The sequence below is a fragment of the Podarcis erhardii genome (genome assembly GCF_964252035.2).
Source record: "Podarcis erhardii genome assembly, chromosome: 7".
NCBI lineage: Eukaryota > Metazoa > Chordata > Lepidosauria > Squamata > Lacertidae > Podarcis > Podarcis erhardii.
The window spans coordinates 75,990,041-76,009,355 of NC_138511.1; the positions used below are offsets into that span (position 1 = coordinate 75,990,041).

Genomic DNA, 19,315 nt, shown 5'->3' on the forward strand with positions numbered 1-19,315 from the left:
GAGTCATGTTTCCAAGCCAGGGAACTCAAAAAACCTTGAGGAACCTCACATCCATCCTAAGCTTGGAGCATAATTTCATCCATTGTAACAGTGACTCTCATCAGGATCTTCATTGCAAGGTTGCTTGCGTAATGTACAGAAGAGTCTGGCATAAACCGGGGCTGGTGAACCTGTGTAACATCTGGACAGCCATGGCACCAACCCTTAAGAATAAACATGAAAGAGGAAACCCACTTAGGCTGGCTAGTTTGCATGCTCTGCCACATTCCCAACAGCTGTCAGGAGGAGAGATGTTAAGCAGGAGCCTGGGCTGGATAAGAATATTTTTAGCTCTGGTGGTCAGGGCAGCAATCACTGATTGAAGAAGAACCCCGGTGAAAGAAGGGAAAGCAACGAGGGTGGGAAAAATATGGGAATGTGAAAACTTCCAGGAATGTCCTTTCCTCCTCCTATTAATAAGATGAGGGATGGGCAAACCATCCTGGAAGGAAATGACAAGAGGGATGTTTTAAACAGAAATTGAGGACCTGTGGCTCTCTGGGTGTAGTTGGACTACAACTCCCATCATCCCTCTTCCCCTCTCAGAGCTAGCCAATGGAAGTTGGAGTCAAGCAGCATTACTTGGAGTCAAGCAGCAATACTGGGGAAAGAATGAAAACACAACATTACTTTTCAAAGGGGTGGCCAATTTTGGTCCGCAGCAAAATAAGGGAGACTTTAAATAAGGCATCCTAATGATGAAGGTAGCAGCCCTAACCCCAGTTACCTGGGAGTAAGCACCACTGCATTCAACAGGACTTACTTCTGAGTAGGCCTGGTTAGGCTTGAGCTGTGACAACTGTATTATGGCATAGGGTTCAATATCATCAGATGCATGAATAATAATAATCCTAAATTAGTTTTGGGGTGGGAATAGAGAAGAGTGAAGCCAGAGGATAATGAAATATATAAAGGACTGGGATAATTATGTAAAAAGAAGAATGTTGCAGTGAACCTTAACAAGGGAATCCCAACAGCAAAAGGTTGCATCCAACTCTGTTTCACTAAGAGTAAACCCATTGAAATGGCTGAACCTAGTCATGTCCATAAATTATTCTGCAGATGACTAATGTTTGGATTCCGCCCGGAGAGACTTATGGCACATTATTTATTCACTGACTTATTTATTATGGCACAAACGTTTGTGGAGTCAAGCCCACTTTGTCAAATACTAGGCAGTGTGGATGATAACGCAAACACACTGGCACTGGCCAGCTGATTATCTAACATAAGAGATAAACTCGCAATCTCAAATCAAGCCACATGTGATTAATTTAATTTCCTGATGGTTTGGAACTTAGCAGCTTCACACACTGCAGTTTTCCTTGGAAGATCCACTGTTAAAGTCTGCAGCAGACTGCCCAGTGAGGCTGAAAAGCTTTCTGAGCATTGCCAAATCTGACATGTGCCCATTTATTCTGCTAGTCCAACAAAGAACGGCAAAGGGCATTGCTGGCAGATGATGGCATGAGGGACGGACAGACCCATTCAAGTCTGTTCTGCTCATGTTCTACACAGCGATAGGACTAAGTACATCTCATTTCTATCAGCCTTTAAAAGCCATGGGCAACACCAGATCCACACAATACATTTGCAGCATTATGATATCACTTTAAACAGTCATAGCTCCCCCTCCCCAAAGAATCCTAGGAACTTAAAGCTGCTGAGAGTTGTAATGAGACCTCTCTTCCCCTCACAGAGCTACAGTTTTCCAGAGTGGTTTATCAATCTCTCTTCCCAGAGAACCCTGGGAATTGTAGCTAAGTGAGGAGATCAGATGTCTCTCAAGAACCCTCGGTCTTAAACTACAGTTCACAAGATTTTCGGGGAGAAGCCATGACTGTTTAAAGAGGTGTAATAGTGCAAATGGGACACGGGTGGCACTGTGGTCTAAACCACAGAGCCTAGGGCTTGCCGATCAGAAGGTCGGCGGTTCAAATCCCCATGACGGGGTGAGCTCCTGTTGCTCGGTCCCAGCTCCTGCCAACCTAGCAGTTTGAAAGCATGTCAAAGTGCAAGTAGATAAGTAGGTACTGCTCTGGAAGGAAGGTAAACGGCTTTTCTGTGCGCTGCTCTGGTTTTGTCAGAAGCGGCTTAGTCATGCTGGCCACATGACCCGGAAGCTGTCTGTGGACAAACGCTGGCTCCCTTGGCCTATAGAGTGAGATGAGCACACAACCCCAGAGTCGTCCACGCCTGGACCTAACGGTCAGGGGTACATTTACCTTTACCTTTAATAATGCAAATGGGGCTTATGTTATTATTATTTTTAGAGTCTACAAAGTAGTTTCAGGACTGCATCTTTTCCTCTGCTCCTTTCTTTCCCTAAAAGAGATTTCTGTTCTTTCAGATTTTTTTTTTAATGGTCCATTAGTCACTCACAGCCCTGAGCAACTAATGGACAGGGCTGCTTGCTATTGCACAATTTGATGGCAATTTAACTAGTCCCCCTGGGAGCAATGGATGGTGTCCCATCACTCTCAAGAACTATATGGGTGGGGGTGGGGGGACTTGTGTATGACAGTAGAAGAGAAAGTGGTTCCCAGAGAAGGACTGCTGGAAGACGCAGCGCATGAGCACCATGTGCAATTAAACTTGGGTCACAGGTTCTTTGAACCTAAAGCGATCGCAGTTCCTGAAGGTTTCTTGTTAAGCAGACTATTTGTTTCTCTAGCAGCTCATTAATGAAACCAGAGCTAAACAGCGACTTCTCTGGAAAATGTTTGTGTACCTCTTTAGGATTCAATGTCAGGTTGAGCAATTCAGCGCTGCGTCTCTGAACGTGCCTTCCCACCCCCTCCAAACTAAGTGTCCAAAACGGATTGTGTAAATATAATCTAGTTCCCAGGAAAGACAAACAACCACATCAATAGCACTCTTCCTAATAAAGTTTATGTGTTTTGAAGTAGCTGGATCCATATTATTCTGCTCTATATTGTTTTGAATATCCTTTATTAATTTCTACTGTCTCTTAGGTAGGGAAAGACTCCTTTAGACAGAGATGGACTGATCTGGCAATTTCAGCTCCCTCAAGTTTTTCCTAGTCTTAAAGTTGTTGGGATACTACCTGGCAGTATCCCTACAAAAGTCACTTCTACACCTTTCCACATCAGCTTGGGAATTTGTTTTCTTAAAGTCCTCATCTGAACAAAATTGGGTGAAGGCAACATAAAACTGAATGAAACCAGAAGTCATATTTGAAAGAGAAACCACAGAGATTTATTCATCTGCATGTGAAGACACATAGCTAATTTACATTCTGGTGAGTTGAATTCTTCCACCCATGCCTTCCACCCATGCTGCAATTGGACAGTCTACTTTTTTTTTTAAAAAAGCCACCACCTATATATTCACCAGTCCTTATACGTTTAAATGAAAACATTGTAAACACAGCTGCAAATCTTCTCCAGCAGGTACACAGAGAAGTGCCTTGGCAACATGACTGGCACTAGCCAATAGGTGCTGTCCACAGCTGGGTTTTGCTACAAATATGCAGAGCTATAAATCTCTCATCCACACTGACTTCAGCCCTGGAAATGAATAGGTATGCTTATCTGGAATGCCGAGGAGGTCCTTCCAAACTGGCCTGATTCTTCTATAAAAACAATATCTGCCTCTGCCCTTAGAAGTACCCCTTGATGTCAGATCCTAGGACTTGATGTTGCAGTTCTGTAGCCTGACCTACCACAGATCTTCTCGAATGCTTTTTGCAACAATCTATGCACCCTGTGGAAGAGAAACAAAGACAATATATGGTCAGGGGAGCAAGTACCCATATGTGCTTTAGAACTGAGCCAAAAGCACCAAGAAAAAAAATGCTTTCTGCAAACTACCGTATTTTTCGCTCTATAGGATGCAGTGGATGATAAGACGCACCTAGTTTGGGGGGGGGGGAGGAAACAAGAAGAAAAAAATTCTGAACCCCAGAAGCCAGAACAGCAAGAGAGATCTGGCTTTTGGGATAGCCTCTTGCTGTTCTGGCTTCGAGGACAGCCTGTGAAGCCTCCGCAGGGCAGCGGGGTGCCTTCACCCTGCTGCCCTGCGGAGGCTTTGTGCAGCCATCCCCAAGCTAGAACAGAGAGACGGAGCGCTGTGCAGCGCTCCATTTCCCTGTTCTGGCTTTGGGCTTAGCCACGCAGTCTGCATTCGCTCCATAAGATCCACACACATTTCCCCTTACTTTTTAGAAGGGAAAAAGTGTGTCCTATAGAGCAAAAAATACAGTATGTGGGCATTGCTGAAAGCCATCTCCCCTCCTTGCCAATTTCCCTCCATGCATGTGCTGTGAAAGGTTTGCTAGTTAATTGTGACCCCCCTCACTTCTCAGTTGCCTTCACTTGCCCTAGTGACGTCCTCAAGTCTAGCTATGTATTTGTGACCTCATTCCAGAGGTGCCAGGTTGCTGAGGTGACTGAGGAGGCCCGTCGAGCGTTGAACGTGCATGACGTTATGTGTGTTGCATGTATGTGACATCATGCACGTAACATATGTCATGATGTTGTATCCTCTGGAGGAGGAGCTAGGAGCTGAAGCTGCGATGCTCAATGTGTGTCACATGTAACAGCACATGGGTGTGTTGCATGCTGGGTCCCCTCAACATTGAGAGGGCCTGGCCCCATGCCAACAAATATGAAGGGCACTGGACACCCCAGCCCCATAGAGGTGTTGAACCTACCTCATTCTGTTTAATGTGTGTGATTCCTGATGGAGCAGGATTGCCCACCAGAACTGTTCAGGAAGGTAGAAGGAATCACAGCTGGAGATAATTGTGTCAATGCAGTATACTAAGGGAAATAAAGAAGAAAACCCAACAAGGAGAGCAGTCATGCTGTCAAAGGAAAACCAGATCACCAGATAGACCTAAGCTGAGTGCATGCTGGGAGATCTGGTGCAAGAAAGGAGAGGGGGTTGTCACGTACCTGGTGCAAGAAAGGCGATGGTGATGCCAAAGATTACCCCAATCTTCAGCAGGTTCAGAACTTCAATCACTAAGGAAGGGGAAGAGAACTGAGTCTGTGGTTCTGGAAGGAGGAGAGTATGATTGGTTAGAGTAGAAACTATTTGTGTGTTCTGGATGTAGGATTTGCCTCTGAATAATGGAAAGCAACAAAGGTCCGGGAAGACACAAGATCTACCCACGCTGGAGGAATGGCAGACGCAGTTGATGGACTACATGGAACTGGCTGAAATGACTGGCAGAATCCGAGACTTGGGAGAAGAAACAATGGAGGAGGACTGGAAAAAATTTAAGGACTATTTGCAAAAACATTATAAGCTGTATGAATGTTAAGAAATTGCACTTTTTAGGAAATGCTAGCTTCAGCAACCGTAATTAATGAAATGAAGACTAAGGTAACAAGAAGTTGGAGGTGGAATTATGAAATAACTTTATTGTGGTTAATTCAAAACATATGGGAACTGGGATATAACACTTTGAAAATTGGTAACACGATAAAATGGAAGATACAATAAGCTGTGAAACAAGTTAACAAATTGCTGATGTTTTATAATATAAAGAATGCAGGGTCCGGTAGATGTGGGGAAGTCCGTTAGATTTGCTGAAAAAAGGAATATGGAAATATGAAATTTTTCTATTCTATTTCTGTTATCTGCTTTCTACTTTTCTGTCTTTTTTTTTCTGTATTTCATAAACTCAATAAAAAATATTTTTTTTAAAAAAAGAAAGAAAGCAACAAAGGTTCGTATAGTTGAAGCTATGGTTTTCCCAGTAGTGATGTATGGAAGTGAGAGCTGGACCATAAAGAAGGCTGATCGCCGAAGAATTGATGCTTTTGAATTATGGCGCTGGACAAGACAATTGAGAGTCCCATGGACCGCAAGATCAAACCTATCCATTCTGAAGGAAATCAGCCTTGAGTGCTCACTGGAAGGACAGATCCTGAAGCTGAGGCTCCAAGACTTTGGCCACCTCATGTGAAGAGAAGACTCCCTGGAAAAGACTCTGATGTTGTGAAAGATTGAGGGCACAAGGAGAAGGGGATGACAGAGGACGAGATGGTTGGGCAGTGTTCTCGAAGCTACCAGCATGAGTTTGACCAAACTGCAGGAGGCAGTGGAAGACAGGAGTGCCTGGCGTGCTCTGGTCCATGGGGTCACGAAGAATCGGACATGACTAAATGACTAAACAACAACAAACAATGGAAAGCAATTTGGAGTTGCAACTTTAAATGCCCCTTTCCCCAAGGGAAGGCAAATTAATGATAAAGCGATGCATCACAGGGAGAAGTGGTTACCAAATAATGGTACAATGAAAATCCCTGTAATAGTCCATAACAGAGATAGGGAACATCTTGAGGGCCACATTGCCTCATAGGCAACCTTCCCAGGGCCACATTCTAGTGTTGGGCAGAGCCAGGGGCAAACATCAGTAGAGTAAAAGGTGGGACACTTTCTTTTATACCATGTTTATACCAGCACACACCACCCAGGCCAGCGAACAGCATTATGCCAGTTCAAGCCTGGCAAAATCACTTCAGGCGATTCACAAAGCAGGACTAGTGAAAAGGAGTGTGCCCTGAGTTCCAGATAGGGCTGAAGGGCTGAATTTGGCCCTTGAGTTTGAGGTTGCCAACTCATCCTTGACGATAAAGTCGAGGATTCTGATTCTTGGCACTTTTATGCTAGGTTTAACTTCTGGACAAGTGAGTTTGCCAGATGAGCTGGCACATGTGTCATTATTCCTCCTGTTTTCATTGCCGCATGTATTCTTTCTTTTAAACATTTTATTTATTAATTTGATCTTTGAAAAGTGCTGTGGTGATGGATTTTAAGGCTATTGCACCAAATACAGTTTGCTAATAAAAACAGTTTTCAGAACTGGAACTGTTAAAAAAAAACACAACTTTTTTGTGGAGAACATGAGTTAGAGCTTTTGCAAGCTTATTTTAATCGGGGTAACCGGGGCTTTTCTTCAGTCACAGCTCACAGGAGCTCAGCTGCGGTACCTCTCAGGTGGGCGCCATTGCCATGCTAAGAGAACGAATGGTGAGCCCTGGAGCCTCTTTTTCTAGAAAATTAACACTGGTTGTAACTCAGGGCCAGATTTAGGTTTGATGAGACCCTAAGCTACTGAAGGTAATGGGGCCCTTTATATGCCCAGCTGTCCTTTGTCCACAACAAATTGTTGCTGTTTTTAGTGTTGAATATATGCTATATGGTAATTTATGGACCTAATAGGTATCTAAAGATATTTGCACATAACAGTCCATGCAGAATGTAGGCACCCTATATATAGAAATGAGCAAACCAGTGATATTTTAGGGAGCAGGCTAGCAGGCGGGGATTACTTACATCATAGGCGCCTACACAACACAAAACACTGTTGCTGTATGTAGGTTTTATTTTATTTGTTTTTTATCTTATATTTTGGAAATGTACACCCAGGTTTTTTTCCTTTAATTTTTTTGGGGGCCCCCAAGAGAGTGGGGCCCTAAGCTATGGCTTGTTTAGCTTACACGTAAATCTGGCACTGGTGTAACTGCTTGAGAAGAACCACAGTCCCTAACATCCTTTTCTCCAAGGCAAGTGAGCTCCGAACCTTCCGTACATCCTCAAACGACCACAAGGGGACAGAAGTGCTCTGAGGAATTCCGGCTGCTCCTTACCCACTCACCATAAGAGTACTGAACGCTTATCGGCTCGGACACTGATGGGTGCTCCACGCTGCAAGTGTAGCTCGCCCTCTGGTCAGGATCAGGCAAACCTAAGAAGCTAGAAGCCTGGGAGAAGCCGGTGGGATCTGTACAATCCTGCTGGGAGGAATTCAGCTGGAGTCCAGAATGATACCACGTGAGCCGCACCGGAGCAGGGTAGAAGCCTCCCGTTCTGCAAACGAGGGTCCATTTGGATTCAGGCTCAGTCTGGAGTTGCAGGAAAACGATCGGCTGGGTGGGGCGAGCTGCGGGAGGCAAAGAGAGAAGGAAGGCAGTTGCCAGCAGCACAAGAACACTCTCAGCTCCAGCAGTTTCTAGCAACAACTACAGTGGTGCCTCGCAAGACGAAATTAATCCGTTCCACGAGTCTCTTTGTCTTGCGGTTTTTTCGTCTTGCGAAGCATGGCTATTAGCGGCTTAGCGGCTATTAGCGGCTTTAAGAGAAAGGAAACAAACTCACAAGAACTCGCAAGACGTTTCGTCTTGCGAAGCAAGCCCATAGGGAAATTCGTCTTGTGGGACGACTCAAAAAATTGAAAACTCTTTCGTCTTGCGCGTTTTTCGTCTTGCGAGGCATTTGTCTTGCGAGGTACCACTGTACTGTATTCAGAAGCAGCTTGGAGAGTGGATGACTTTTCCTCTCCGTGCCCAGGAACAATGAGATGCAAAAAGAGGATTTTTGGAACGGAGCGTGAACCCCAGCAAAGGGCATTCCGTGGCATCAAGGCTGGAAGAAAGAACTTTAAGAGGGCAATGATTGTTTCATCACAGCCCTTGTTTATAATGTGGTCGTGTTTATAATGTGGTTTATAATGTGGTCGTGATGAAGGAGGTACCTGGCCAGGAAGACAGCACACCACTGTTAAAACAGCTTCACTGGCTGCCCATCTACCATTGAGCCAGGTTGAAATTAATTTGCAGAGCTCTGCCTGCACAAATTAGGTCCGGGGTACCTAAGGGATCTCCTGAACCTTTATAGCCCAGCTCAGTCCCTGAGATCATCAGCAGGACATAGCTGGTTGATCTCCTTGTTGGCGAGGCTCACTTGATAATAACAAGAAATAGACCCAGTCCTGTGTACAGTGTGATACTTTGCTGACAGGGATTCAGCAGGCGCCTTTTGTGCCAAGTGTTTAACATCTGCTGAAAACTTGTCTATTCTGCCAGGCCTATGCAGGCAACTAAGAATACATCCTTCTACAAGGGTTAATTGAGGTGTGGTTTTAACTTTTTAATATGTTTTTACTGTGTGTTTTTATGCATTTTTGTTGTAAATAACAGTATATTTTTATTTTAATAATAATAATAACAACAACAACAACAACAACTATTATTATTATTATTATTATTATTATTAATAATAATAATAATAATAATAATAATAATTTATTATTATTATTATTAATACCCTGCCCATCTGGCTGGGTTTCCTCAGCCACTCTGGGCGGCTCCCAACAGAATACTAAAAATACAATAAAACATCAAACATTAAAAACTTCCCTAAACAGGGCTGCCTTCGGATGTCTTCTAAAAGTCAGAAAGTTGTTTATTTCATTGATAAATAAATAGTCATATATGTGTATATAATTAAGACAGGAATTGTTTCAAGAGCATCCGGAGGATCCCCCCCCCCCCCGGGGGAGAGAGGCAAATTAAAACAGTGAACAGAGTGGAGAGGGCTGGTTTCTCACAAAAAAGTGAAAAGAATTGTGTCTGCACATTTGAGTTCATATCTCAGGTTCTGCAAATGCTAAACACCTTCTCTTTCTTTCTGTCTCTCTCATGCTCTCTCTCTCTCCCCCATGAAATATGGAAAATTGGGGATGATGTTTCAACAGGAAGGGGGGACTGCTTCCGTACCCCCATGGAAGGCCATGTATTCTTTATGAGTGTTATTTAGCTTGGCAAGCACAATCGTGTGCTGTGAGACCCTCAAGCAGGGGATGTTGCTGTAGTCCATCTCCCACCAGTCCCCAAGCCAACATGCGCAACAGCCAGGGGTTATGGAAGTTGTAGTTCAACAACATCCAGAGGTTGCAGCATTGGCTATTCCTGCCATCCAGACACCCTGACCAAAGAACCTTGGTTGAAGTATAGAGATGCAGAGGGACACAGAGATTCTTGCATTGCAGGGGGGTTCGTCCCTTACTATTCTATGATTCTATGAGCATTTTCTGAAGGAGAAAGGCTCAATGCCCAACAATGCCCTACCTGTCGCTGGCCTATCTTACCATAAACATGGAGCTTGACCCCATTGCCACACATCTCCTCTTCACCCAACACCATCACTTGGCAAGTGTAGCTCCCAGCATCCTCCAAGGAGACATTGGTGATGACCAGCAGTCCCTCTCCTGGGCCGAGGAAGGTGTCTGGATAAGACAGGCTGAAGCGGGGTCCTGGGACCACCACAGATTCTGCCGTCCTTGGGCCTTTCAACCAGGACATGCCCCCCTTGGCTGAAGTGGGCTTCCCAGTCTGGATGGAGAAGGCACATTTCAGGGTGACGTTGTCTCCCACGATGGCAGTGACCTCTGCTGGAAACTGGACCACCGAGTAATGGGCGCAGAAGGCTGAAAGGAGGCAATGGAAAGGGTAAAAGAGTATTGGGAAACGATCTGTAATGAATTGAAAAAAATGTTTAAAAGTACTTCCCCGCCACCAAAAAACAAACAAACCCCAGAGTCCTTTCTGTTGGGGATAATTCAGACTGAAATTCCCAGGTGTTAAAAAAGGTTATTTATGTTTGCTACTATTGTGGCTTGTGTTTTGTTAGACCAAAACTGGAAAACGAGCGAGGTCCCAACAAAAGAAGAATGGCAACTTAAGTTGACAGAATATGCACAACTCGCAGACTTAACATATAGAATAAGAGAACAAGAAGAACATACTTTAGAGAAGATTGGAAAATGTTTATTTAATATATGGGAAATAACTGTGTACAGCTGAAAACGCTGGCAGCATTAAGATAAATTCAACATTGTAAACAAGTTTTGATGGATGTAATAATGGAATACTGAATGGCATAGTTTTTGTAAAATATGTAGGGATTTATGATATGTAAAATGAACCATGGAAAGAGAAGAATGGAAGTCACTGATATCTTAAGGATGTAAAATGTGTATTTTAAATTGTAAAAGAGAAAATTCAATAAAAATTATATATATATAAAGAAAGGAAGGAAGCAATGGAAACTGCAGTAAATGATAACATATATAGCCAGTGAGAGCCAGTGTGGTGTAGTGGTTGAGAGCGGTAGTCTTGTAATCTGGGGAACCGGGTTCCCGTCTCCGCTCCTCCACATGCAGCTGCTGGGTGACCTTGGGCCAGTCACACTTCCTTGAAGTCTCTCAGCCCCACTCACCTCACAGAGTGTTTGTTGTGGGGGAGGAAGGGAAAGGAGAATGTTAGCCGCTTTGAGACTCCTTAAAGGGAGTGAAAGGCGGGATATCAAATCCAAACTCTTCTTCTTCTTCTTCTTATATACACACATGTCTGCAGAGCTGGAGAACCATATTCATAGGAAACAAGAACATTCTGGCTAAAAGGTTGCAAGTGGGGAAGCCTGTGGAACTCATCTTGCAAATGCAAAATCTGGATTGAAATTCATTTGCTAGTATGGAATTCCTAAGCTATGGTCGTCAACAGAAGAATAAAAATGTGTTTTGAGGAATCTCAAGTTTTGTTCATTTTGCAATAAATCTGCTAGACATAGGTTCCTTCTCGGAGCAAGCGACTGAATTCAAAAGACTTGGGCTCCTTCCATGCCCAATACTAAGTTTATAGCATCTCTGTTTAGGGATATCCTACATCAAAGCAGGCATAGGATTTTCCCATCATCCCTCAGACTCACCTGTGGGAAGGCTTGAGATACAGAGCAGGAAGGGAATTCCCAGCAGGAGATAAACCTGTTTCAGCTTCATTGTTTTGTGGCTGCTCAGCTTTGCAGTTCAGAAAAGACAGAGGTTCCCCCCTCAGAGAAGCAACGAGATTCTGAAGAATCACATGATACAAAGCTCAACAGTTCCTTTTCAGGTCAAGGCTGTGAAGCAAAATAAGCTTCTCATTCTTGGACCGTCTGTGCTGTTCTCTTAAGGTTGAGAACCCCTGTGGGATTCTTATAAAAAAGGCTGGCCCACCAGAAGAAGCTCATCCCGTAACTTGTTCTATACAAACCAACTTCAGAAACCATCCTTGGAAATAGGGGTTGAAGGATCTATGAATTTTGATTCTCTCAGTTTCTCATTTTCCTCCCAATTAAAATTCAGTTCTCTACAGTTTGCAGTAATTTTTAAAATATATATTTAATCATTGTGAAAATTCAATTCCTCCTAAGGTCATATTTCCCCCCCCAGTTCTCCAGTTAGGAGCAATTTGCAAATAAGGAAAATATTTGTGGAAATTCATTAGCATTTTAGCGAGGCTTTCTCCCAATAAACACATTTTATGTGGAAATTTGACCAATGTACACATTTTCTGCAAGCCATTTCCCCTAATATAATGCATTTGTGGAGGCTATTTTTCACTATTTACATTTTTATTTAAAATGTTCAGATTTAAGACACTAAAACCTGGTGGGCAGGGGTGACTCATCTTGCTTTGCCACCTGAGGTGAAACAGGAAAGGGTCGCCATCGTCAAAGCTTCACTTATTGGAGTTGCACTACGACTTCCAGGTTCCAGTGAGATCTCATGAGATTTCACAGTGCTCTCATGATATCTCACACGAACCCAGAAGCTGCCACCACCACCGGTTCTCCTTGTTTCCCCAGTGGCAAAGAAAGCATCCATGGTGGCCACTCATTAGATTCTGCTGCCTGAGGCAGCTACCTCTGTCCACCTCATGGATGTGCCGTCCCTGCTCTATGATCACACTCTATGATTTCTAAAAGCTATAAGATGAAGCCATATTTGTGGCTAGGGACAGGGTGGGATCCTCTTTTAGTTCCATTTAGTTCTGCATATCAGGTATTTTTTCTACTATACCACAATGGGTGGGCTTCTTTTCTACAGACCCCTCCATACAGAAATTTGCCCTTTAGTGCATAACTCTTTCCTTTATAGTCCCTCTATCGTTCTCCACATCTTATCCTGGATCCAAAGTCCGCAGAATTCTCAGCACAGAATGTTATCTTGGGTGGTGTTGGAAGTCCAAACAGACCATATCTCTGTGTCCTCTGGAGCCTCCTCCCTTGAAAAATTCTAACTGGGTGGGGATGCTAAATATCTGGCCAAAAATGAGCCATGCCTAAAATAAGACAATAGGCCACTGCTGCTCCTTATCGATTCTTACGTATCTGCTGGTTATCGGGAGCTTGAAAACAAATTTATATTTTCTCCCATACACATCAGTTGCCCCACAGAGCACACCATTTTCAGAGCAGGACTGGCTTCACATTTGCAAGAAAATAAGAAGAACGTAGTGGATCAAGCCAATGGCCCATGTAGCCCAGCATCCTGTTCTCACAGTGGCCAACCAGAAGCTCTAACAACAACAACAACAACAACAACAACAACAACAACAACAACAACAAATTATTTATACCCCGCCCATCTGTCTGAGTTTCCCCAGCCACTCTGGGCAGCTCCCAATACAGCATTAAATATTAAAAACTTCCCTAAACAGGGCTGCCTTCAGATGTCTTTTAAAGATAGGATAGCTGCTTATTTCCTTCACATCTGAAGGGAGGGCGTTCCACAGCACGGGGGCCACTACCAAGAAGGCCCTCTGTCTGGTTCCCTGTAACCTCACTTCCTGCAATGAGGGAAATGCCAGAAAGCCCTCGGCGCTGGATCTCAGTGCCCGGGCTGAACGATGGGGGTGAAGATGTAATAAGTGTTGGAAATGTAAAGAAAAAGAAGGAACGTTTTATCATATGTGGTGGGAATGTAAGAAAGTGAAAGTTTCTGGGAAGCAATATATAATGAATTGAAAAAGATGTTAAAATATACTTTTGTAAAGAAACCAGAAGCTTTTCTTTTAGAGATTACAGGAAAAGAAATAAGAAGAAAGGATTGTAAACTTTTTCAGTATGCAGTTACAGCAGCAAGAATTTTATTGGCCCAGAAATGGAAACAAGAGGAAATACCGATGATAGAAGAATGGAGAATGAAACTGACAGACTTTGCGGAACTGGACAAACTAACTGGGAAAATCAGATATATGCGAAACCAAAAGTTCATCGAAGACTGGGGAAAGTTTGTAGAATATCTGAAAAATGTATGTGATGTGCAAACAACGCTAGTGGGGTTTCAAGAAGCACTGTAAAAGTTAAGATGTATTGTCAAAAAGAAATAGAAGGGGGAGGGAAGACAAATGGCAATACAATGAAGGAAATGCGTATTGAAGAATAAATATGGATGATTGCCAGAGAAGCTGAAGGAAGTCCAAAAATAATTAATTTGTTAAAATTTGGATAAAATTGTATAATTTTGTTGGAAAATTAATAAAAATTTATTTGAAAAGAAGAAGAAGATGCTCCTTCAAGTATACAGGAGAATCTCAGCACAAGAGCCCCTCCCCCTTCTGCAGTTTCCAGCAACTGGTATTCAGAAACATTACTGCCTTCAACCATGGAGGCAGAGCGCAACCATTGTGGCTAGTAGCAATTGGTAGCCATCTCCTCCAGGAATTTGCCACCCAGGTTGGTGGCCTATCACTGCCTCCTGAAGAGGGTGAGTTTTATAGAAGCTACATGGAGAACTTCTTTGATTTATGTGTCTTGGATCATCCAACATTTAACTTCATTGGGTATCCATGGGTTCTAGCGTTAGGCAAGAGGGTGAAAGGGCCCGTGCCTCAGTGAGGTGCCTGCTGCTGACCCCAGAGACCCTGTGGCCCTGTTTCTGCCCCTCTGGCTATAGCCATCAGCTTGCTCCCTCCGACCCAGCCAACAATAGGGGTGGGTGATTAGAAAGTACAGCAGCTGCCATTGCTGGCTCCCTACATGGGGAAGGCTGTTGCTCAGTGGTGGGGCATCTGCTTTGCATACAGAAGGTCTCCAGTTGAATCCCCAGCCTCTCCAGGTAGGCTTTCTTTCTATTGCCCTGGAGAGTCATTGCCAGCACATATAAACAATACAGATCTCGATGAACTAAGGGTCAGAATCCATACAAGGCAGATTCCTATGTCACAACAACTCCATTGGCTATAGGTCAATCACTGGGCATCATTCCAAGGGTTGATTATGGTCTATAATGCCCTAGAAGGCTTGGGTTCCAGCTATCTGAAGGACTGTATTTTTCTATATGAGCCTGCTCAGGCTTGGAGATCTTCTAGGGGAGGCCTTTCTCCCTGCTCCACCACCTTCACAGGCACGATTGGTGAGGACACTAGAGAGGACCTTCTTGGAACTCCCTTTCATGGGAGGCTAGGCTGGCCCCCTCTCTGCTTGCCTTTCATCAGCAGGCAAAGATACGCAGGGCAGTTCTATCCCAAGGGAATCTACTGAGAAACACATTGCAGAGGATATGGCAAAAATGAATATTTTCTGCCTTTTAATTATTATTTTTACTGATGGCATCTCCTGCTTCTTCCATGGTTTTTTTGCTTTGGTCATGTTCCAGAGATAGGGGGACAAAAGTCACGTGGAACTGGATCAAATCATCTTCCAGCCAGTTGTCATAGAGGAAGCACCCTGATGATCCACAGCAACAATATTTGCTTAATTGTCTCTCCTGATCACTTGCCATTTCTTTCTTGCTTACAACTATCCTTCCGAATTCAACGGGATTAGAATCACAATTGCCCATCCAAGCAAATGAGCCTATTCTTAACCACAGGTTTAACTTGGTTCCCTCCAGGGATGTTTGTCTTGAGCTACAATGATTGTATTTTGATGGATTAACCATTTAGCTAAATGAAGTTACGCCTGCGTGGAAGCAGGGACCCATATACCTCCCAGCCTTTGGCATTTCATAGAATTGTTCTTTCGAATTTATTTTTTCAGAAGCAATAGCTGAAATAACCCATTTTCTTTTCCTGGAAGACAATTACACAACTATGGTTTGATCAGTCACCCTCTTGCTGTCAACAGACCACTGAATTTCCATTCTGCAGAATCAGTGAAAGACATGTCTCCTGCTTGAGACAATCGTGCCCCCCTCTCTTCCACCCACCCACCCATCACCAAATCAACTGCTTGCTGATGACAAACATGACATGGGTGTTCCATGCCTTGCTCTGAAGAAGGATTATTTCCTCAAACAAGGCATTGTGAGTGAGGTTGCTCAGAGGACCCCTGCAAGTGTGCTACTTAAATATTGCTTAAAGCAGGCATCCCCAACCTTCAGCCCTCCAGATGTTTTGGACTACAATTCCCATCATCCCTGACCACAGGTCCTGTTAGGGATCACGGGAGTTGTAGGCCAAAACATCTGGAGGGCCACAGGTTGGGGATGCCTGGCTTAAAGTAATCCAAAACTATTAAATGAGCAATACTCCCAGCTTAGTGCAGGAAGGATTTCAGCCTGACAGTTCAGGGAAGCCAATCAAGCAAGGATGGAGACATCTTTCCTTTCCTTTGATGGAGTAGCTTTTGCTCTTCATGCTAGTAACTTAGATAGCAATGCTTCTTTGCAAGGTTGCTCACACTTCCGATTAAAAGGCACAGGTTGCCTTCTAGCAGATTGAAGATCTTTGGTTAAAGCTCAATGTTGCACATATGGAGTCAGAAGAAAGCACCACTGAGTTCAATGGAGCTTCCTTCCAGGAAACTGTGCAAGGGTTTGCAGTTATGCTGATTCTAAAAAACGGGGTATTATACTATATGCTATGTTTTGTGGGCGCACACACACATGCACACACAATTCTTATATCTCTGTCTGTTTGCCTATATATAATGGGTCAATACAAGTACCTGCATTTTTGGGTGTGGTTATAGGGGCTGTCAGGATGAGCTCCTATAATTCAGAATTGCAACATCTCTGGAAAGTTGCAGGTTGCACATCATGCGCGTGGCTGATTGTCGCCAGCATTCAGTCTTCAGAAGCATGCCCTATTAACCCATTTTGCTCTATGACATGCTATCTAGGACACACCGTGTGCGTGTGTTTCCATTGGCTAGGGCTGTGACACAGATGCAACAGCCTCAGCATCTATTGATTGTCATGCAGCTCTGTTTGCTGTGTGGCTGCCAGTCCACTGGCGTAACCCAGAACTTTTTCTGGTTAGCGAAGCAAGCCGCTTTGTACGACCCAGGCCCCAGCCTAAGCCACAGCCACTCTGATGGCCTAGATGTGGTCTGATATGTAATCGCCAGAGAGATCACTGTCTCAAGCTCTCAAGATCTACAGAAATATGCAGTGTAAGGACAACTAGGGAAGCCAGATGCAAAGGACAGCAGAACTCCAACATCCTGCACAGAGGGTGTTGGTGGGGGGTGGATTTCAACACACATAGCTTTTCATGCAGGTGAAATTAGGGTAGGGGAGAAATTTGATTCAATTTGGATTTAAAGGTGAACCTACCAAATCCGCACTTTTTCAAATATGAGAACCAAGACACAGCAATCCTTTGAACTGCACACTTCTCCAAATTTTGCAGTGCAGTTCTCCAGCAAAGTGATGTGGACAAAAAAAGTGCATATTATGGTAAAGTGTGTGTAAAAATGCATGTATTGGTAGAGATAACATGCAAAAAATGCAGTATTTTAGGGAAATTGCTTTGCAAAGTTGTGCATAATGGGAGAAATGATCAGTAAGGGCTTATCCATGCTTCCTCTTTTCCCTCTGCCTTCCCCCAGGGAGAACTGCTCTTTAGTGCTCATTCGGAGCAAACGGCAATTCAGGTTTTTACCCAGATAGGAGTTTCTGCCAATTTAGAGCTAAAGAGTGGATTTCCCCTGGGAAAGGAGTGGGGCAAGGGGAGAACTGCTTGGACTTGTATCTAGAAAGTGTGGGTCAAGTGAACAACTGCTCAGAACCATGCTTTTTTAGGCATGGGGCAAGAGCAACCCTAAGTTGCTAGTGGGATTTCATGAGGACTTTTTCAAAAATGAACTTGAATTTAAGACTGGGAAAAGGAGGAACTGCATTGCAGGGGGGTTAGACTAGATGAACTTTGGGGTCCCTTCCAATGCTACATTTCTATGATCCTATGAAACTGAAATTGTCATTTTTTTTTTGTCCATCCCTGATTTCAGCACAAGGTGCTTCAGTTGCAAGAGGCGAGTGAGCAAGTTCTGTTATGTACAACAGAGCTTCGAGAAAAACATGACTTAAATCACTCCAAAAAGAAGATATTGGAACACTCCCAATCATTTGCCCACGTGCATGTACAGAAAATAGTCGACCCAGGTGTGAAAGAGAGCATGTGGCAATCTGTGCTGGTCATTGCAATGCAGCAGGTTTTCATTTGTAATCTTGTGGACTCTATTTTTTCAAAAGCCCAACAGAATATCCCACGTTATCAGTGAGTCGTCCCGTTCCCGCCCCCCGCTCAGGCCTCAGTGTTCAAATCAAGCTCCTAGCAGTCAGAGTGGGTCTTGCCCACAGCGTGCAAACAGGAATCCCATCCACCTTCAGCAAACAAGAATCACAGCCAAATGAACATACCTTGTTCAACCTGCCACTTGCTTTATATTTGTGCCTTGGTGTGCATCAGAGAGAGCTCAACCCTGTGGCAAGTGCCTCTAACTAACGGTGGACAGTTTTAGTTTCTATCAGTTCCTCATATTTCCAGTTTAAGCCCAGTTCTTCGTGTGTTTGGGAAATTGAAAAATCGCCTGTCCTGGCTGGGGTTACATCCCCCCTGAAGGAGCAAGTGCAGAGATTGGGGGTACTCCCAGATACATTTTTGTCACTAGAGCTTCCTCTCTGACATTTTGCCTTTTGCCAGCTTTGTCTGGTTCACCAGCTGCAGTTGATCCTGTACAAAGGTAGTCTGACCACTGTAGTCCATGCACTTGTCATCTTGAGGCTTGTTTACTGCAGCAGGTTCTTTATGGGGCTGCCCTTGGACTTGGTTCTGCTGGTGTAGAATGCAGTGGCCAGATTGCTGATGGGGGTATCTGGCTGGGAACATGTGACACCATTGATAAAACATCTGTACTGGCTTCCCATCTACTACTGAGCCAGGTTCAAGGTCCTTGTATTAACTTGCAAAGCCCTGAACAACTTAGGTCCAGGGTACCTCAGGGATCACCTTAACCCTTAGATCCCAGCTCCTTAGATCCCAGAGACCATCTGCAGGAGGGTGGTTCATCATTCCCAGACTTGGTAAAGCTCGTTTGACAGAAATGGGAAACTGAGTCATTGGCCCCTATTGCGGAACATTCTGAATATACAGCAGGTGCCTTCAGTTTCAACCTTTAAATGCCTGTTTTCTATTCCATCATGTTTATGCAGGCGATTAATAATTCCTCTTTCCATAACAGTTTGTGGATTTCTCATGTTAACATTTTGTTTGCTTTTTCTTGTGTGGATTTATGTATAACTGTCATAAATGGCTCAGATTTTTTATTTTTAAAAAAGCTAACCAGTGTAAATATCTTATTCTAAATGAATAAAATAAATATTGCTGAGCCCGAGGTTCCCCACCCTTGGGAGAGGGAGCTGCAGGCATGAGTCACTGGGCTTGGCCCACAAGTGTGGCACTGCCCATGATAG

The 19,315-nt window shown here is 43.9% G+C and overlaps 1 protein-coding gene across 1 annotated transcript; it reads right to left on the minus strand.

The window, feature by feature from the left end:
- Positions 1 to 3,235: 3,235 nt before the first annotated feature.
- Positions 3,236 to 11,803, minus strand: LOC309347297 (tapasin-related protein-like). The gene is made up of 5 exons (XM_081871735.1): positions 11,563 to 11,803; positions 9,944 to 10,282; positions 7,673 to 7,957; positions 4,959 to 5,060; positions 3,236 to 3,765 (listed from the first exon to the last, which is right to left on the minus strand). The coding sequence occupies exons 1-5, from the start codon at positions 11,630 to 11,632 to the stop codon at positions 3,662 to 3,664; spliced, it is 900 nt and encodes a 299-aa protein (XP_081727861.1). The 5' UTR covers positions 11,633 to 11,803; the 3' UTR covers positions 3,236 to 3,661.
- Between the last annotated feature and the right edge of the window lie 7,512 nt (positions 11,804 to 19,315).